The 16,953-nt window shown below is 47.9% G+C and overlaps 1 protein-coding gene across 1 annotated transcript; it reads right to left on the minus strand.

Moving 5' to 3' along the window:
• Positions 1-415: 415 nt before the first annotated feature.
• LOC308226196 (perilipin-3-like) lies at positions 416-8,222 on the minus strand (the record flags this gene model as incomplete). The annotated part of the gene is made up of 7 exons (XM_080627694.1): positions 416-901; positions 990-1,118; positions 1,250-1,479; positions 1,663-1,918; positions 6,573-6,655; positions 7,246-7,441; positions 8,151-8,222. 7 exons carry the CDS (start codon positions 8,220-8,222, stop codon positions 416-418), a joined length of 1,452 nt encoding a protein of 483 aa, XP_080483820.1.
• Between the last annotated feature and the right edge of the window lie 8,731 nt (positions 8,223-16,953).

A 16,953-nucleotide genomic window follows, 5' to 3' on the forward strand; every position in this document is an offset into this window, starting at 1 on the left:
TACTGTACCACTGATCTCTCACCTGTTACTGCATTCCTGACTGCACTGTCAGCTTGGACAAGTACAGTTCACCTCTGTTGAGCCATACTCACTCTTGGAGAGTTTCTCCAGAAGAAATTGAAGACAAGAAGGATTTTTGCATGCAGTAGTTTTATTTTCAGTCGTTATGACCTAGGACAAGCAGCTTTCAGGAAGACAGTTCTTTACACTGTAATAACTGAGGGTTTAGGATCAACAGCAATTATTATATTGGACATAAGCAGTACCTCAATACACTGATGAAGGACATACCATAGCTTGCTAGAGAGATGGGAGCACTGCAGAGCTTCAATCTTGTCAGCATTCCTAAAAGCAACTACAAGCACTTAAAGTGGCCCTGCTGCTTCCATCGCCTTCTTTAGAAGGTCTTAAGGATTTATTTACTAGTACCCAATAATCGCTCAAGATGTGACATGGGAGCAGATTCCACTTCTGTGCTCGCAGCCTTATCCTTCACATGAGTGGTAGAAGCCTCATGATGCCCTGCTCCTGCTGTCTCTGCCTCCTCCTTCTGGAAGGGTTCATCCTCCTGTGATGTTTCCCTCTCCTCCCTGGGGGAGAAGGGTCCCACCAGCCAGGATAGAGGTGTGTTGTTCTTCAGGTAGTCCAGCAGCTCCTCCATGTACTCATGGATCACAGCCAGCTTCCTCTGGCTCTGTGTCAGGACACTGCTGGACAAGTCCTGGAAGGACTTTGCTGCTGAGAAAGCAGCATGAAGCTCCTCTATGGTACCAAGAGATAGTTTCATCTTATCCTGAAGGCTTGAGGGAAGACCTTGGATTGCAGACACTACTTTACAGCAGGTGACTTGCAGCTGCTGTGTGATACTGCATGCTAATAGCAGGGCCAGAGACTCCATTTCCTGGGAGGAGGCAGAAATTAAGATCAGAGGATGAGTTCTCTAACAAGGAGATGCCCAGAGCCCTTTGCTCCCTTGCCCAGGGTCATACCTCTGGGTCTGCAGAGCTGTTGTCTCCACTCTCTTTGCAAGAATTTCTACCCCAGTCCAGCCACATCTGGTGTACTTTCTCCTGTGCCTCTTGAAGCTTTTGGTTAAAACCTTGCTTAAACACTTCAATCTATGGCAAGGGAAGATCAGAGCATCAAGACAGATCTGCTGGTGAACAGCACAGCTCTTTATCATAGCATTGAAGTTGACACCAAACCAACAATGTGGTCCTCTCCTTCCAGGAAACTGGGCTTAACCTACCAGGTCAATGATGGAGTGAAGCTGTGCCAGGGCCTCCTGCATGCCCTGCCAGACCTGCTTCATTTTATCTGTTGAGTGCAGATAGGCAAACAGGCGAAGTTCATCAGGGAGAGACTCCAACCACACGAAGTACCTCCTCTTCTCCTGCTGCTGCTCCACAGGCATTATGTCTGCGCCCTCCTCAGATGCTGCCAGTTTGGCTGAAAGATAGACGAAGTATCTGCAAGTGGCTGAGCAGAGATGTTTACCACACAGAGAAAATAAGTATCAGGATGTCCTGGACTGAAAGCCAGGTAGCCTCCAGCATGGCACTTCCCATTAGCCCCATTCCAGAGTAGCCAGAGTGAGGAATGGGGCTGGCCATCCCGTTTGATGGTTCCTACTACAAAGACTCCCATATATGGTTTCCTTACCTAGCTCCTCATTTGCAATAGGGAGAGAGCTATCTTCTGTCTCCCCCAGCACAGCGTCTGCTCCACTGACAGCTGTCTGGCCCACTTCAGAGTCCATAACCATCCCCACACTGCTGGTCACTGCAGACCTGGCAGCCTCCATGCCACTCTGAAGAGCCTCCTTAGTCACATCTATCACCTCCATCACTCTGCTGCTCACAGCATCCTTTGCATCAGCCACTCTGGATGATACCAGCTCTTTTGTGTCAGAGATAACCTGCAGAAGAACACACATGTCAGATAAGTGATTGAATCATACTACAATCATGAATTGCACCAAGGTAACAGCACAGTGTCTGCCAAGTATTCACTCTTGTAGGAGCTCGTCCTGTGCACCTAAGGATAGTTTGTTCCTGATATAAAAGCCTATGTTGCTCCCAAGGTTAGAAACCCTGCAAGAACTAGGTCCCTCTGCCAGCGAGGGACAGCACAGTATCACAGTATCACACAGTATCACAGTATGTTAGAGATTGGAAGGGACCTCAAAAGATCATCTAGTCCAATCCCCCTGCCAGAGCAGGAACACCTAGATAAGGTTACACAGGAATGTGTCCAGGCGGGTTTTGAATGTCTCCAGAGAAGGAGACTCCACAACCTCCCTGGGCAGCCTGTTCCAGTGTTCTGTCACCCTCACTGAGAAGAAGTTTCTTCTCAAGTTTAAGTGGAACCTCTTGTGTTCCAGTTTATACCCATTACCCCTTGTCCTATCATTGTTTGCCACTGAGAAGAGCCTGGCTCCATCCTCATGACACTCCCCCTTTATATATTTATATACACTAATAAGGTCCCTCCGCAGTCTCCTCTTCTCCAAACTATAGAGACCCAGCTCCCTCAGCCTTTCCTCATAAGGGAGATGCTCCACTTCCTTAATCATCTTTGTTGCCCTGCGCTGGACTCTCTCCAGCAGGTCCCTGTCCTTCTTGAACTGAGGGGCCCAGAACTGGACACAATATTCCAGATGCGGTCTCACCAGGGCAGAGTAGAGGGGAAGGAGGACCTCTCTCGACCTACTGACCACCCCCCTTCTAATACACCCCAGGATGCCATTGGCCTTCTTGGCCACAAGGGCACAGTGTTGGCTCATGGTCATCCTGCCATCCACTAGGACCCCCAGGTCCCTCTCCCCTACACTACTCTCTAACAGGTCGTTCCCCAACCTATATTGGAACCTGGGGTTGTTCCTGCCCAGATGCAGGACTCTACACTTTCCCTTGTTATATTTCATCAAGTTTCTCCCTGCCCAACTCTCCAGCCTGTCCAGGTCTCGCTGGATGGCAGCACAGCCTTCTGGCGTGTCAGCCACTCCTCCCAGCTTAGTGTCATCAGCAAACTTGCTGACAGTACACTCAATTCCCTCATCTAAATAATTGATGAATATATTAAATAATACTGGTCCCAGTACGGACCCTTGAGGCACTCCACTAGATACAGGCCTCCAACTAGACTCCACCCCATAGACTACAACTCTCTGGCTTCTGTCCTTCAGCCAGTTTGCAGTCCACCTCACTACCTGATCATCCAGGCCACACTTCCTCAATTTAGCTATGAGGATGCTGTGGGAGACTGTGTCAAATGCTTTGCTGAAGTCAAGGTAGACCACATCCACCGCTCTGCCATCATCCATCCACAATGTTATTTCCTCATAAAAGGCTAGGAGGTTGGTCAAGCATGACTTCCCCTTGGTAAAGCCATGTTGACTGCCCCTCATAACCCTCTTATCCTTGATATGCCTTAAGATGGCATCAAGGATAAGGTGTTCCATCACTTTCCCAGGGATGGAGGTGAGGCTGACCGGTCTATAGTTACCCGGGTCCTCCTTCTTGCCCTTTTTGAAGACTGGAGTGACATTTGCTTTCCTCCAGTCCTCAGGCACCTCTCCCGTTTCCCAAGACTTGGTAAAGATGATGGAGAGTGGTCTAGCAATGACTTCCGTCAGTTCCCTCAGCACCCGCGGGTGCATCCCATCTGGACCCATGGATTTATGGATGTCCAGATTGCTCAACTGGTCCCTAACCCACTCCTCGTCGACTAAGGCAAACTGCTCCCTTGACCTGACTTCATCTGAGGTCTCAGGAGTACAGGGCTCATCAGGACTGCCTCCGGCAGAGTAGACTGAGACAAAGAAGGCATTCAATAACTCTACCATCTCTGTATCTTCTGTCACCAGGGCACCCATCCCGTTCACCAGTGGGCCAACCTTGCCTCTAGTGTTAGTTTTATCAGCTACGTATTTGAAAAAGCTCTTTCTGTTGTCCTTGACCCCTCTCGCCAGATTTAATTCTAAGGAGGCCTTAGCCATCCTAGCTGCCTTCCTACATCCTCTAGCAGCAGCCTTATATTCCTCCCGAGTGGCCAGCCCCTCCTTCCATGACCTGTAAACTCTCCTCTTCCACTTGAGCATACCCAGCAGTTCCTTATTTAGCCACGCAGGTCTCCTGGCCCTCTTTCTTGACTTCCTACATGTCGGGATGCTTTGCTCTTGAGCTTGGAATAAGCAATTCTTGAATGTCAACCAACTATCTTGGACCCCTTTACCTTCAAGCAGCCTTGCCCATGGGATTTCCCCTAGCAATTGCTTGAAAAGGCCAAAGTTTGCCCTGCTAAAGTCCAGGGTTGCAATTCTACTTGCTATTGTACTGGCCCTACCACACAAGATCCTGAATTCCACCATCTCGTGGTCGCTGCAACCAAGGCAGCCCTCAACCTTTACTGCTTCGACCAGCCCCTCCTTGTTAGTGAGGATGAGATCCAGCAGCGCTCCTCTCCTGGTTGGCTCATCCACCATTTGGATGAGGAAGTTATCATCCATACACTGGAGGAACCTCCTGGACTGTGGCTGGGTTGCTGAGTAGTCCTTCCAGCAAACATCAGGGAAGTTAAAATCCCCCACGACGACCACGGCCTGTGACTGTGAGGCCGCTCTCAGCTGCCTGTAGAAGGCCTCGTCAACTTCCTCACCCTGATCTGGTGGCCTGTAACAGACACCCACAACAGTATCACCCCTGCCAGCCTGCCCCTTAATTCTCACCCACAGACTCTCAACTCGCTCGTCCCCTGTCCCTGGACAGAACTCAGTACATTGCAGCTGCTCTCGCACATAAAGAGCAACCCCACCACCCCGCCTGGCTGGCCTGTCTTTCCTGAAAAGGACATAGCCCTCCATGAGTATATTCCCGTCATGTGAGCTGTCCCACCACGTCTCTGTAATTGCCACCAAATCATAATCTCCTGACTTAACACAGGTCTCCAACTCCTCCTGCTTATTTCCCATGCTGCACGCATTGGTGTATAGGCATTTCAAGGAGGGAGCTGAGCTCACCAATTTCACCCTAGGATTATAGGAGGCCTCCCAGTCTTCATCAATCCTAGAGTGCTGCCCCACTGGGGCAAGCCCAGTTACAACCCCATCCCCCTTCGAATCTAGTTTAAAGCTCTCCAAATGAGCCCTGCTAATTCATGCCCCAGCATCCTTTTGCCTCTGTGAGTTAAACCTTTCCCACGTGCCATCATCCGGACTGGAGCCTTATAAAACCAGCTGCTATCAAAGAACCCAAAGCCCTGCCTGCAGCACCAGTCTTGTAGCCAATTGTTTATGGACTGAATTTTCCCATTCAATCCCACATCATCACCGGAAGATGGAAGAACTGAGGAGAAGATCACTTGAGCCCCAGACTCTTTCACCATCTGCCCCAAGGCCCTGTAGTCTTTCTTCATCCCCCTCAGACTGCGGGAAGCAGCTTCCCCCCCACCTGTCTGGAAGACCAGCAGTGGGTAGTAGTCTGTCGGGTGCACCAGGCTGGGGAGCGCCCTGGTGATATCCCTGATCCGGGCTCTAGGCAGACTACACACTTCCCTATGATGAGGGTCAACTCTGCATATCGGGCCCTCTGTTCCTCTCAGAAGGGAATCGCCTACAACAATGATTTTTCTTTCTTTCTTGTCAGAGGCAGTCTTGAGGCGTGAAGTCGACCGCCTTTTCCTATGTGACCTTGTAGGTGGGCCTTGCACCACATCCTCACTTACCTCTCCATCAAGATCCAGGGCCTCAAACCTATTACTGAGGGGCACCTGGGGAATCAGGGCAGGAAGGGAGGAAGGTTGCCCACGGTTCCGAACTGGAACTCACTTCCAGCCCTCATTGTCTTTTTGGTCCCTTACCTCTGCGCGACAGCTACAGAGCAGGGGCTGTCTCGGGCCATCCCCCTCTGTCTGAGAAGACAGGGGGTCCATCCCCTTTCGGGAGGTATCTCCCTGGAACCGTTCTGGCTGGCACGATCTCCCTTTCACAGTCCCTGATGGTCCTCAGCGTCTCGACCTCCTCCTTAAGTTCTGCCACCAATCTAAGCAGATCTTCTACCTGCTCACACCTCACGCAGGTGGAATGCTGGCCTCCCTCCCTCGGCAGCAGCAGGCTCTGGCACTCCCTGCAGCCAGAGACCTGAACAGCCACGGTCTGGGACGGGATCTCTCTCTGAGTTGCTACAGTCTCCTTACTGCAGGCTCTCCTTCTGGAGGCGACCATATTGGTCAGCAGTCAGGGACACCAGCAACAGAGTCCGCAACACGACTGGCTTGGTCCTCCCTGCGCCTGGTGGGCAGCGACCGGTCGCTGCCCTCCCAAAGGCTCTTTCAAGGCAAGGGACAGGGGTGCGGTCGCCGTTACCGCGGGAACGCCCCCTGCCACGTCAGCCGCTCTCTCGCAAGGGCTGCTGGGGCTTCGGGGATCGGGAGATGTCGGGAATCGCGATGTTTCTGCGCTGTCCCCTCTGATTTTCCTAATCTCTTCTGACCCTCGTGGTCTCTGAAGCGTGCCGGCTCCGGCTCTAGCTGTGCTAGCTCCGATCAGCTGACTGACAGCCTTTGATTCTTACCTGTTCCACCGGCTTTTGAAGGAGCGGGATCTTTTCCCCTAGTTTATCCAAGCCCTTGGAGGCATATTCACTGGCTGCAGCAACTGGAGGCAAAAAGAAAATGTCAAAACCTGGTTTTTAGGAATTCCATCTGAAGTTCCATCTTCCTGAGCAGTTTGTACTGCAGGAAGCCTCAATGAAGATTAGGTATTAGGCAGAAGTTCTTCCCTGTGAGGGTGCTGAGGCGCTGGCCCAGGGTGCCCAGAGAAGCTGTGGCTGCCCCATCCCTGGCAGTGTTCAAGGCCAGGTTGGACACAGCGGCTTGGAGCAAGCTGCTCTACTGGAAGGTGTCCCTGCCTGTGGCAGGGGTTGGGACTGGATGAGCTTTAAGGTCCCTTCCAACCCAAAGCAGTCAGTGAACTTATGAAACTCCCTATTCACATCACCAAGGCCAGGCCTGTTATAGGTTGAATCTGTAGAGCAGCTCTTGATCTCCTTATGGATCTGTTCACTTTGATGGCAGCCAGTTCCTACTTGTACAGACATAGCCACCATCTCTGCCCAAGCCTCCACATCCCAAAGATCCAGGATCACATAGAAACTGACAGAAGTGGGGTGCCCTCTCTGGGTTTAGAGTGAATTCAGGCCTGTCACAGACTACATTATCTGGCAGGTTCAATGCACGGGGAGTTACCATGAGGCTCCAGTGTAGTTAGAACTGGCTGCATACAGCTGGCTGTGGCTTCAGTTACACTCTTCACTCCTTTCTCTGCTGCATCACACACAGATCTGATGTAAGGGTGGCTCTCCTTTGTGGAGGCATAAGCTGTAGAAACCACATCACAGGCAGAGCTGACCAAAGTCAGGTTAGCCACCTGACTTACTGCAGCCTAAAAGGTAAAAGACGAAGCCATGAAGCTTGCAAACCTGACCTTCCTACATAGTTTTGCCCCAAAACTTCCTGTTCAAACCACCCAGTCTGGTTGAAACAGCAAGGCTTGGTTTACTTGGACACTTGTTTTAACATCTACAACTCAGTTGTGAAACAAGCTGTGGAGCATTGACACTTATGGTTGGTCCATTCTAGGAAGGTCTTCCTTTAGCACAATGCTACCCACGTGACAGCTGAGTTCATGGGCAACCTGAACACTTCTATACCTGTAATCAGCTCTAACTCATTCAGCATAGCTATTTAACAAGCTAATACTCCCAAAAAGCTTCATCAGACAGCATCAAGTTGGCTTTAAGTTGACTGACTTTATATTAACCTGCAAGAAGGATGCTGCTGGTCATGGGAGTAAAGCAAGGAGCCTCAGGGCTGCCGAACATGGGACCCTTTCTGCAGAAGTACTGCCTGCAGCAAGCCAGGATCCTGACTACAGTTACAGAAACATCTTTCCTAGCCAAAACCCAAGCTATTTTGCTCAGCCTTGTAGGTTACTTACAAGGTCTTCAGGCCTACTTCTTTGGCTGTGCTGTCATGAACCTCCAGAGGAGCTGCAGGGCACAGCCTGAGCCAAGGAAATACCACAGAGGAGCCACCTCCTCATACGTGTACCCAGGAGCTGCCACTCCTTACATCTCATATGGAGCACTTACCTGCTGCTCCTCTTCCTTCACCTCCAGGGTGGTCTTGGCAGCTTCCTCTTTGTCAGGCATAGCAGAGGCCATTGCAGCTGAAATGCAAGCAGCACCATGGCTTTAGGAGGAGGAAAACATAGGGAGTCTCCAGAGGACTTCACCTTCCCAGGGGACACATCTCTCTGACCTCATTACAGGGAGAAGTTCCTTTGTTACTCCTTAAGGGAAGACCCCCAAAATAGGCTTCTTCCCATTACAGAAGGAAAGGATCTGTGCTACTTTCAAAGCTACCTAGTATTTGTTTCCACATGGTTTACAATAACCAGAGGAATAAAGAGAACAAAGTCTTCATCCAGGAGAGCTCTTTGCTCCAGAGTTCAAGGGTTCCAGGTTGAGAACAGGATTAGAAGAATAAACCATCCCAAGAAATTGCCCTTCTACTGTTAACACACCCCAAGCAGAACCAGCTTAGGCTGTACCTAACCTTTCAGGCGCAACCACAAACACCCTTGTGTTAGTTAAAACTAAGTCTATTCCGTAATTAAGCCAGGCAAGAAACACCAAAACATGAACACAGAGCTTATAGAACAATTACAGCCCTAATACCTGGGAAAAAGCCACCACCAAACACACAAGAACAGTACCTTCCTGCCCTGTTGGAAGTAAGCAGAGAATGAGCAAGAAAGAAGCACTCACCACACCATGCCACATCAGCCCTGCTCTGCCTTTTTATACTGTGTGGGGAAGTGGGGTAAGGAGGGACCCTCAGTGACTGACAGCTCTAGGAAGCAGCAGAAAGGAACCAGGCTCTGTCCTGGCCAATTAGAGGTAGAGCGGGGCAGGTGGGCCCTGTTGTGTCTTGTTGATTACTCTGTAATTAGGCGGGTACCTCTGCACCTTGTCCTGTGTAGAGGAGTTCCCTCTGGGGGCTCCTGGAAAATGAGAGGTACTACTGGCATGGAGCATGCTCTCTTATGATCTTGCCTCAGATCACACACCATCTGGAAATGGCCATTAGTTTTGTTTCTCTTTTTGGTGGGAAACAAACCAGAAAAGAAAATGAAATATAGTGAAAATATAGTGAAACCCATTCACATGAGGACTTCATACCTAACGTGGGATTCCTGTTGCTTTTACTTGCTGGGGCTTAATGTTTAATGGCAGAAGTGGCTGCTCAGCTGCTGCCTAATCTTTGAAGCATTGGAACTCAGGTTTCTCATCTTCAAGTCCCCAGGGACCCTGGTCTCTCTACGTCTTCCCCAAGGTCCATAAGGGTGAACAGCCCCTGTATAAGGCTGATAAGTAGCCAGGTTAGACTCCTTCCTTTGTTCAGGGTGTACTTTCAGGGCTGGTCTGACTTGTGCCATCCTGCTCAGACAATCCACTTTCCTTCAAGCAGAGGATCTAGCTAAAGATCCTCCATATAACATCACATAGCTATGTTGTGCTGTCTTGAGGAGAAGGCTGGTGGCTGCTGCAATGGAGGTGAACAAAGGCAAGATGGTTGCACATCTCACCATTTTTGCAAAGCATGAGTCAAAAGAAGCGTCACAAGAAAAGTATCAAGCCCTGAACAATGTACTGGGAAGTGTCAAAATGCCTTCACCCCCCAGAGCCATAGAGGGGAGGTCCACAAGGAGTGAGGTCAGAAATCATAAATCACAAGAGTCTGGAAGTCCCTTGTGACTCTGCTTGGCTTAACTTTCAATTAAGCAAGTCCCTTTGTTTTGCTGCTCGGGGCCCAAGTGTCTTCGTACATATAGGAATGCACAGGTAGGGACAACTATTATGAAGGAAAGACACTACCCAAGGTGGGAACAGGGAGAACATGGGTGCTGCTGTGCTGTGAAGGGCAAAGAGTGAGTGTAAATCCTGTTGGTAAGTTATGGGAGGTGACTGATCCAACAGGTCCTGACAGTCAGCTCCAGTTGGTGCTGGAGAAATCAGTGAATCAGCCTGCTCAGTTAATCTAACAGGGTCACAGCTAACGGTTTATTCTCTGTATTACACAGCGAGCATTTGCTCTGGTTGCAAACGAATCACTCTTTCTGTGCTCATTATTGCACTGGTGTTTGAAGACCACAGCGCTATTGTGGAAGAGCAGGGGTCCACCAAGGCAGAGTAGAGCCTGTGGATGCTGTATCCATGACGACAGCTCCTTCCACTTTCAATGACCAATTGACACCAATTAGAGGTAGTCTTCCCAGTGCTAATGATGAGAAGAGGGAGGCTGAAGCACTGGGCTGGACTTGGGGACTGTGGGACTCTGTCTTCAGCTCTGGCAGCTGCGTGTGGGGTGGCTTTCTCTGAGGCTGTTGGCTCTGTGTCTCAGTTTCTCCATCTTTAAAATGGTGATCATGATTTTGACCTTTTTCCACAACATGTTTTGTGATCTGCTGATGAAAAATGCCAGATGAGAGCTGGGGATTTCTGATAATAAACTCCACACTTGTCATTAGAAAGGCAGTTCCTGCTCAAGTCAAAGCCACAGTTCCCTTAACCAGAGAAATAGCTTCTCTGTGCAGATCTGGCCAGAACCAATTTCCAAGTCCTTGGACTTCAGAGACGTTCAGTCTCTGATGGGGTGATGTGCTGATGCAAGAGCTCAACTTGAGCATGTAAGCAGAGCTGCCAGGAGGGCAAGCTGGGCTCTGTACATGTCAAATCCTGCTCCTTCTCCTGAGACCTGGGTAAGCTACATACAGCAACTGTATGAAATAGGTGCCTGCTCCCTGAGAAGGTGCCATTACCTGCCTCCCACCAGCATCCCTCTCAGCTGAACCAGGACTTCCCAGCAGGCTGGACCACTGGGCAACTGCTAGCTGAAGCAGGCAATAGCAGGTTACCTATATGAGACCACCCAAACCCCTCCAACAGCATCCTTAGCATGGAGTCTCATGTGTAGTTAACTGTGCTCTGTTCCAGTGTGGAAAATGGATCTGGAGGACTTGTGCACAAAGTAAAACAGGAGGTTTGATGCCCCTCTGCTCTACAGCACACTTGCTTAGATTGCTCTTTCAATCACCTCTGTATCATGATATCAGCAGGTAAGATAGGGCCAATATTTGAAGAGGGTCTCCTCTAAACTGTCAGAAACACCCCTCAGAAATATCAGTTGAAGTTCCAGTCATAAAAAACGGGAGCTTGAAATATGGACAGAGCATGGAAGAACAGGCACATTCTGAAGATCACTGCTTTAGGCAATCTCCTTAGCAGCTGGTTAGATGTTTTATAAGTGTCCTTCCCTGCTCCAGAAGAAATAATACTACTAATGATTGTGTCAGATACGAAATAATTTCACAGCCTTTTTTGCCTGCAAGCTATCCAATTGCAATAAATCATGTGCCCTTCCATGCAGCTGAAGGGATCCAAAACCTGTAGCACAGGCAGCTTGGCTGGCAAAGAGCAAATAATAAATAAAATAGAAAGGACAGCAGAACCATCTTTTGCTGCATTAGTCCCAGCCAATACTTTGCCTTAGCAAGTCAGGCACTTACTGAGCTGTGATACCTCCTCATTAGCACAGGTGAGCCCTCTCTGGGATCCCAGGAGGTGTTAGCATTAAGCATGGAGAAGCATTATAAGGGAATCAGCACAGTGGTGTGGTGTCCTGAAAGAGCTGGTGAACATCTCACCACCAGGGCTGGGGTGGTGAGACAGTCATGATGGCAATGGGAGCTGTGCCACCATAGATGTCCCTTCAAGCAAAGACACCATTTACATGCCTGATGTGTTGGAGGACTGTTTTAACCAGTGAACTGTTGAAACTAGTAAGGTCCCTGCAAATATGCCTGTGCTCAGGATGATTGTCCTTGTGGACATTGCCACACATGAACAATTGCATCGATCCACCAGGAAAAGCTTTCCTGCTAGCGACGTCCTCTGCCATGGCAGAGATGAAGCCAGGCAGAAAGGGCACAAGAGCCTTTGTGTCTTCTACCCAACAACACACCAGTGAGAGTTTTACTTCTTTGATTTTAAAGATAGAATACCCTCTAGGGGAAGTGGCAAACTCATTTCACACTCCTCCCTTCAGTGGTTGGTTTATTTCTAACAAAATCACTGCAACCCAGGCTAGAGTTATGTGAAATACTCAGAGACAGAAAATACAAGCTTCCATTTCCAGGAGTCTTTTGAAAGTCCTTGCTGAATTTTCACTGTGGGTGATGGGGGCAAAGGTCCCAGAAGTGACTGGTTAATAAATAGATAAATAAAATGCATTGAAAAAGAGCAGAGGATAATGACAGTGCTCAATGCAGTTACAGACCACAGATAAATATCTTGCAGTGCTAGATCAATCTTCCAATGTTGACTGCATTCATCTACTCTTTTTGCCCTGAATAACAGAGAACATCATTGCAGACTCTTGTAGAAAGTAGGTGAAGGCCAACAGCTCTCCAGCATCAAAGTTTGGGTCTCCAGCGGTCTGTAGAGCACTTGAGTGGGGCGATGGCCTCCTCTTCTGCTGCTTCTCCCTTGGAGGTGCTCCCTCCTGTTCAGTCCAGCTAGCTCACTGTGTATGGTGGTTTGGGCTGGGGTAGAGTTTTCCATCTATCCATCTATCCAGCGGTAGAGCAGTTCCATCCGTGCTGGTGGAGGAGAGGGAACTCACCCAAGCCTGCACAAGGAGGAACACCAGCATGAGAGTCCCTTGAGCACGTGTGGTCCCCTGACATGGAGGCTGATGAAGCAGGTTTACATCTCATGACTGACTGCAGATCCTGACTGAGCTTTATCTGGGATTTGTTCACTCTCTATCTAATACTCTCATGTCTGCAAGGCTCTGATCTCACACAGTGATCTTTCCATCAGTTAGGACACTTACACTACCATTTTCTTATTCAATTGCCTATTTTTTCACATTTTGCAAGAATTTAATTACCTTTGAAACCTATTCCCTGCTCTGTAAGACCTGATTGAAATTTAGCCAATGTATTCAGAAACTACTGAGTAGTGACAATTTTAAAACCCAAAGGAGAGAGTTACACTGCAATGTGAAATAATACATAAGCCATTTGAGTTTAATTTATCCACAGCACTTCCAATTTTTCCCTATATGTTAACTGATGCAATCTTGAGGTATTTATCCCACTCTTGTATGTCCTCTCTTTTTTCACTGAACTGCCTGAAGTACCTGGCACCACCTGGGAGATGTTTCCCCTCCAGACCTAGCAGGGATCCCACCCAGGGCAGAGCAGCCTCAGCTCACAGGCTTTTCAGTGTGTCTATAAAGAATGCAGTTAAAACAAGAAACAAAAGGTCAGAAACCAGAAAGCTTGTGATTAACTAAATTTAAGCTTGTGTGTGTGGGTATTTAATCTCTGAATTGTTACAGCTATACCTGGCATATATATGGCTTTGCCATAGAGGTAAGTCGGCAACTCAAGTATTATTCAGGACACCACTGTCTTCCACCTATGTTGTTTCACTGCGCTGCTCTGTGTCAGAGCGTTAGAACTTATCTTGCTAATTCCCCTGCTGTGAGTCATGAGAAACCCCCATAAGGCTCCCTTCACCCATGGCCACTGTCTCAGGAGATGGTAGGACCTGCCTGTCCCTCACATCAGTCCAGTGCAGTCAATAAATAGGCCATGGATAGTGGAGCTTTTTCCGTCTGGTAGAAAAGACTCCCAGTAACTGAAGGCTGAGATTGACAAGAATGACTCGTTGGGGCAGTTTGGTGTTTTGAGTCCTCCCATATATTGTCCTTTCTGGAAAGCACCTGACCTTTAGTCTCCTCCAGAATATCTTCCCACTGTACCATTGACAGATCCCAAATGGATATCTCTTTTCCACATAGCATGGCTTGAGGCTTTCGTGGGAGAATGATGATGCAATATACAGTCCTTGAGGTCTGGAAATATGTTATAGAGAAGAATCTGCATCATGCTTTTTGGCAGGGAGACCACAGGGCGGGTGTTATTGAGTACACAGACGAGGCTGAATGAAAGTTGTCCATGGTCAATTGAATTCGAGCCACCAAACACAAACACTGAGGCTTTAGACTTCCACAGAATACTTGCAAAGTGTTGCCCCACTGAAGTACACTTGATAGATTTAATTTCACAGTGGTCCAATGTGCAGTTTAATGGCATCAACATTAGAATAAATCAGAGCCGTTTCATCTGCCCTCCAGTTTAACTGCGGCTCCAAGTGTTACTCACTGGATTCCACGTTTTGGGAATATCTCTGGAATGCAAACAGCAGCCTATGCAGTGTCCCACTTATTTTGCATTTGAATTTCAGAACCAGTGGCCTGAGGGGCAGAATAGTTTAAAAGCTTGGTTTGGCAAATCAGCATTCAATCTTCTGTGGCTACATGGTGCCAGGCAATCAAGATTGCTTACAAACATAGAAGCATTATGGGACAACACTGATTCAGTCAAAGGTAACCTGACTGTAGCATTCACATATTGTTTTCCCCATCTGCCAAAAGCTTTTTTATTGCTACTTTTGTTTGGTTGGGGTTTTTTGATTGCAGAAGTTAATTTTAAAGATGTTACAGGACAAACGCATGTGTCTACACTGTGGGGTCACCTTTCTTTAAACTGGCGCCCTCAACTCCGAACAACAGTGTTCGGAGCAGCCCCATTTCAGAACTGATGTCCATGCTGCCGTGGCTTCATGGCCATCCCCACACCAGCAACGTCGAGGATGTCTGGCTTGGCACTGCCTGTGTGAAAAGGTGCATTATCTTCCTTCAGCTGTAAATCTCTTTTCTGAGCTGTCTGTGGAGGCTCACAGCTCCTGTGATGCTCATGGTGGGCTGTGGCCAGGAGCTCCCTCTCCTCGTTTCCATGGGATTAGCTGTTTCCTGTGGCAGGCTTTCCCAGGAACTTCTCAATTCCAGGGAAAGCTGTGGCTCTGCTCATAACTCACAACTTGCTGGTGTTTCATTCTACTGCGTGCTCTCCAATAGCTTTTGCTTGCATTATTGTCTGGAGCAGTGGGATACGACTGTCCTACCTTGCCTCTTGTGAAAAATAGCATGGAAATAAGTTTTGATCCCTTTCAAACCACAGAGATAATTGTGAGCTTCCACTATCTCCGTAGTCAGTTGTTACAGCCATTTTAAAATTACTCTTTCAGAGCTCTCCTTTTTCATGGGGTCACCCAGATCCCAGGTAAATACACCTTTCAAAACACTTTTTTTCACTGAGAGAACATTTTGTTCTTGATGTTGCAGAATTAGTGTGGATTTTAATATGTATCCCTTGCTTTTGTCAGTCTTTAAAGTGGTTTGGAGGCTACAATTTTCAAATCTTTTCTTGTTCATCCTTTTATACAAGTGTCTCCGTAGCTGCTTCTTTCTTTCTTTCCTCTTTTTGAAATCAGATTTATTTCTGTTAGGCTCACATCTGAAATGATTTTGTTATGTTCCTTGCATTTTTCATTTCTGAAGTCAGGCATTGCTTTTCACACGGTTTGTCATTACTTTTTTGAGGCTTTTGTACTTCTTTCCTCCTCTTTCAACATAAATTCTAATGTTTGTCAGACAATTTTATTTCTGGCATCTTTGTTCTCTGCTTTGTTTGATCTTTTCTGTTTGTGTTTTCCTACAAGTTTTCTGACTAAATTTCTTTAATTTCCAATTGATGTACTTTCTCTAAGTACTCTTGGCATGGAAGAAAAGCAAAAGAAGCATTATGGATTTTATGGTGGTTTGACAGCCTAATGAGAGATAGAAACAAACTACACACTGAAAAAGGGGAAGCAGCCTTATAAATCTTGCAGGTTCCCTGGAATGGAAAGGTAACGTGTCTGATAAACAAAGAGAATCATAGAATCATGGAATGGTTTGGGTTGGAAGGAACCTTTAAGCTCATCCAGGAGGTGTCCAGGGACACCTTCCACTAAAGCAGGCTGCTCCAAGCCCCATGCAACCTGGCCTTGAACACTGCCAGGGATGGGGCAGCCACAGCTTATCTGGGCAGAGCAGCACCAAGCTGTGGATTCAGCTAAGACACCATAGGAACATAAATCAATTGCTTCATAAAGTGGATCTCCTTCAGGAGAATAAAAGGAATGACTTCCACCAGATTCTGGCTGTCAGTGGAAGGTGATATACAGTTTATTCAGGTCTGGGTAGAGACAGATCTCTTCACTGTATTTCCTCAAGAATTCAGAAAGAAAGTCTTATACACCAGGGTGAAAATCAAGTACAACAATAGAGTCACTGAACAGGGATGTAAAAAATAACCAGCTGTTTAGAAAAGCTTCGCCAGGTGCTGAAGAAGGCTGGAATGAACCATGCTCATGCTCAGCTGCTGCTCTGTATGTTTCTCATGCTCTGCACATTTCTCATGTTCTGCTTGTTTCTCCAGTTTCTTACAATCCTCTTTGTTCTGGCTGCATCTTTTCTTGATGCCAGTATCCAACCCAGCTGAGTTTCAGGTGTGCTGAGAGCAGCCAAGGAGTCATGGAGGGGCTCTCATAAACCATTTCTGCTAGATTACTTAAGGCATTAAATCTATATTTATGCCGTTGAAGACTGAGAGTTAGGGCCATAGCGTACTGTGCTTACACGTGCAATCCAATGCAAGGAGTAAGACAGGTGCAAAACCCTCCAGCAGCAAACAGGAGAAACAGCAGAAAACCATGAGATTGCTGATGAAACTAATCAGGATTGCCAGTGCATGGCAGGGGGGTTTGTGACAGCCCAGCCAAGAAAGAGAGGATGCTGGGGACAGCATCACATCCCATCAGTGAGCTGACAGTGACTGTGGCAGCCTGGGACATGCCCTGGAAGGGCAGGAATTCAGGGTGGTTTGCTGTCTCTAGAGTAGCAACACAAAACAAGCTGCCCTCATTACAGTGATAG

This window comes from Psittacula echo, assembly GCF_963264785.1.
Source record: "Psittacula echo genome assembly, chromosome: 12".
NCBI classification, from domain to species: domain Eukaryota; kingdom Metazoa; phylum Chordata; class Aves; order Psittaciformes; family Psittacidae; genus Psittacula; species Psittacula echo.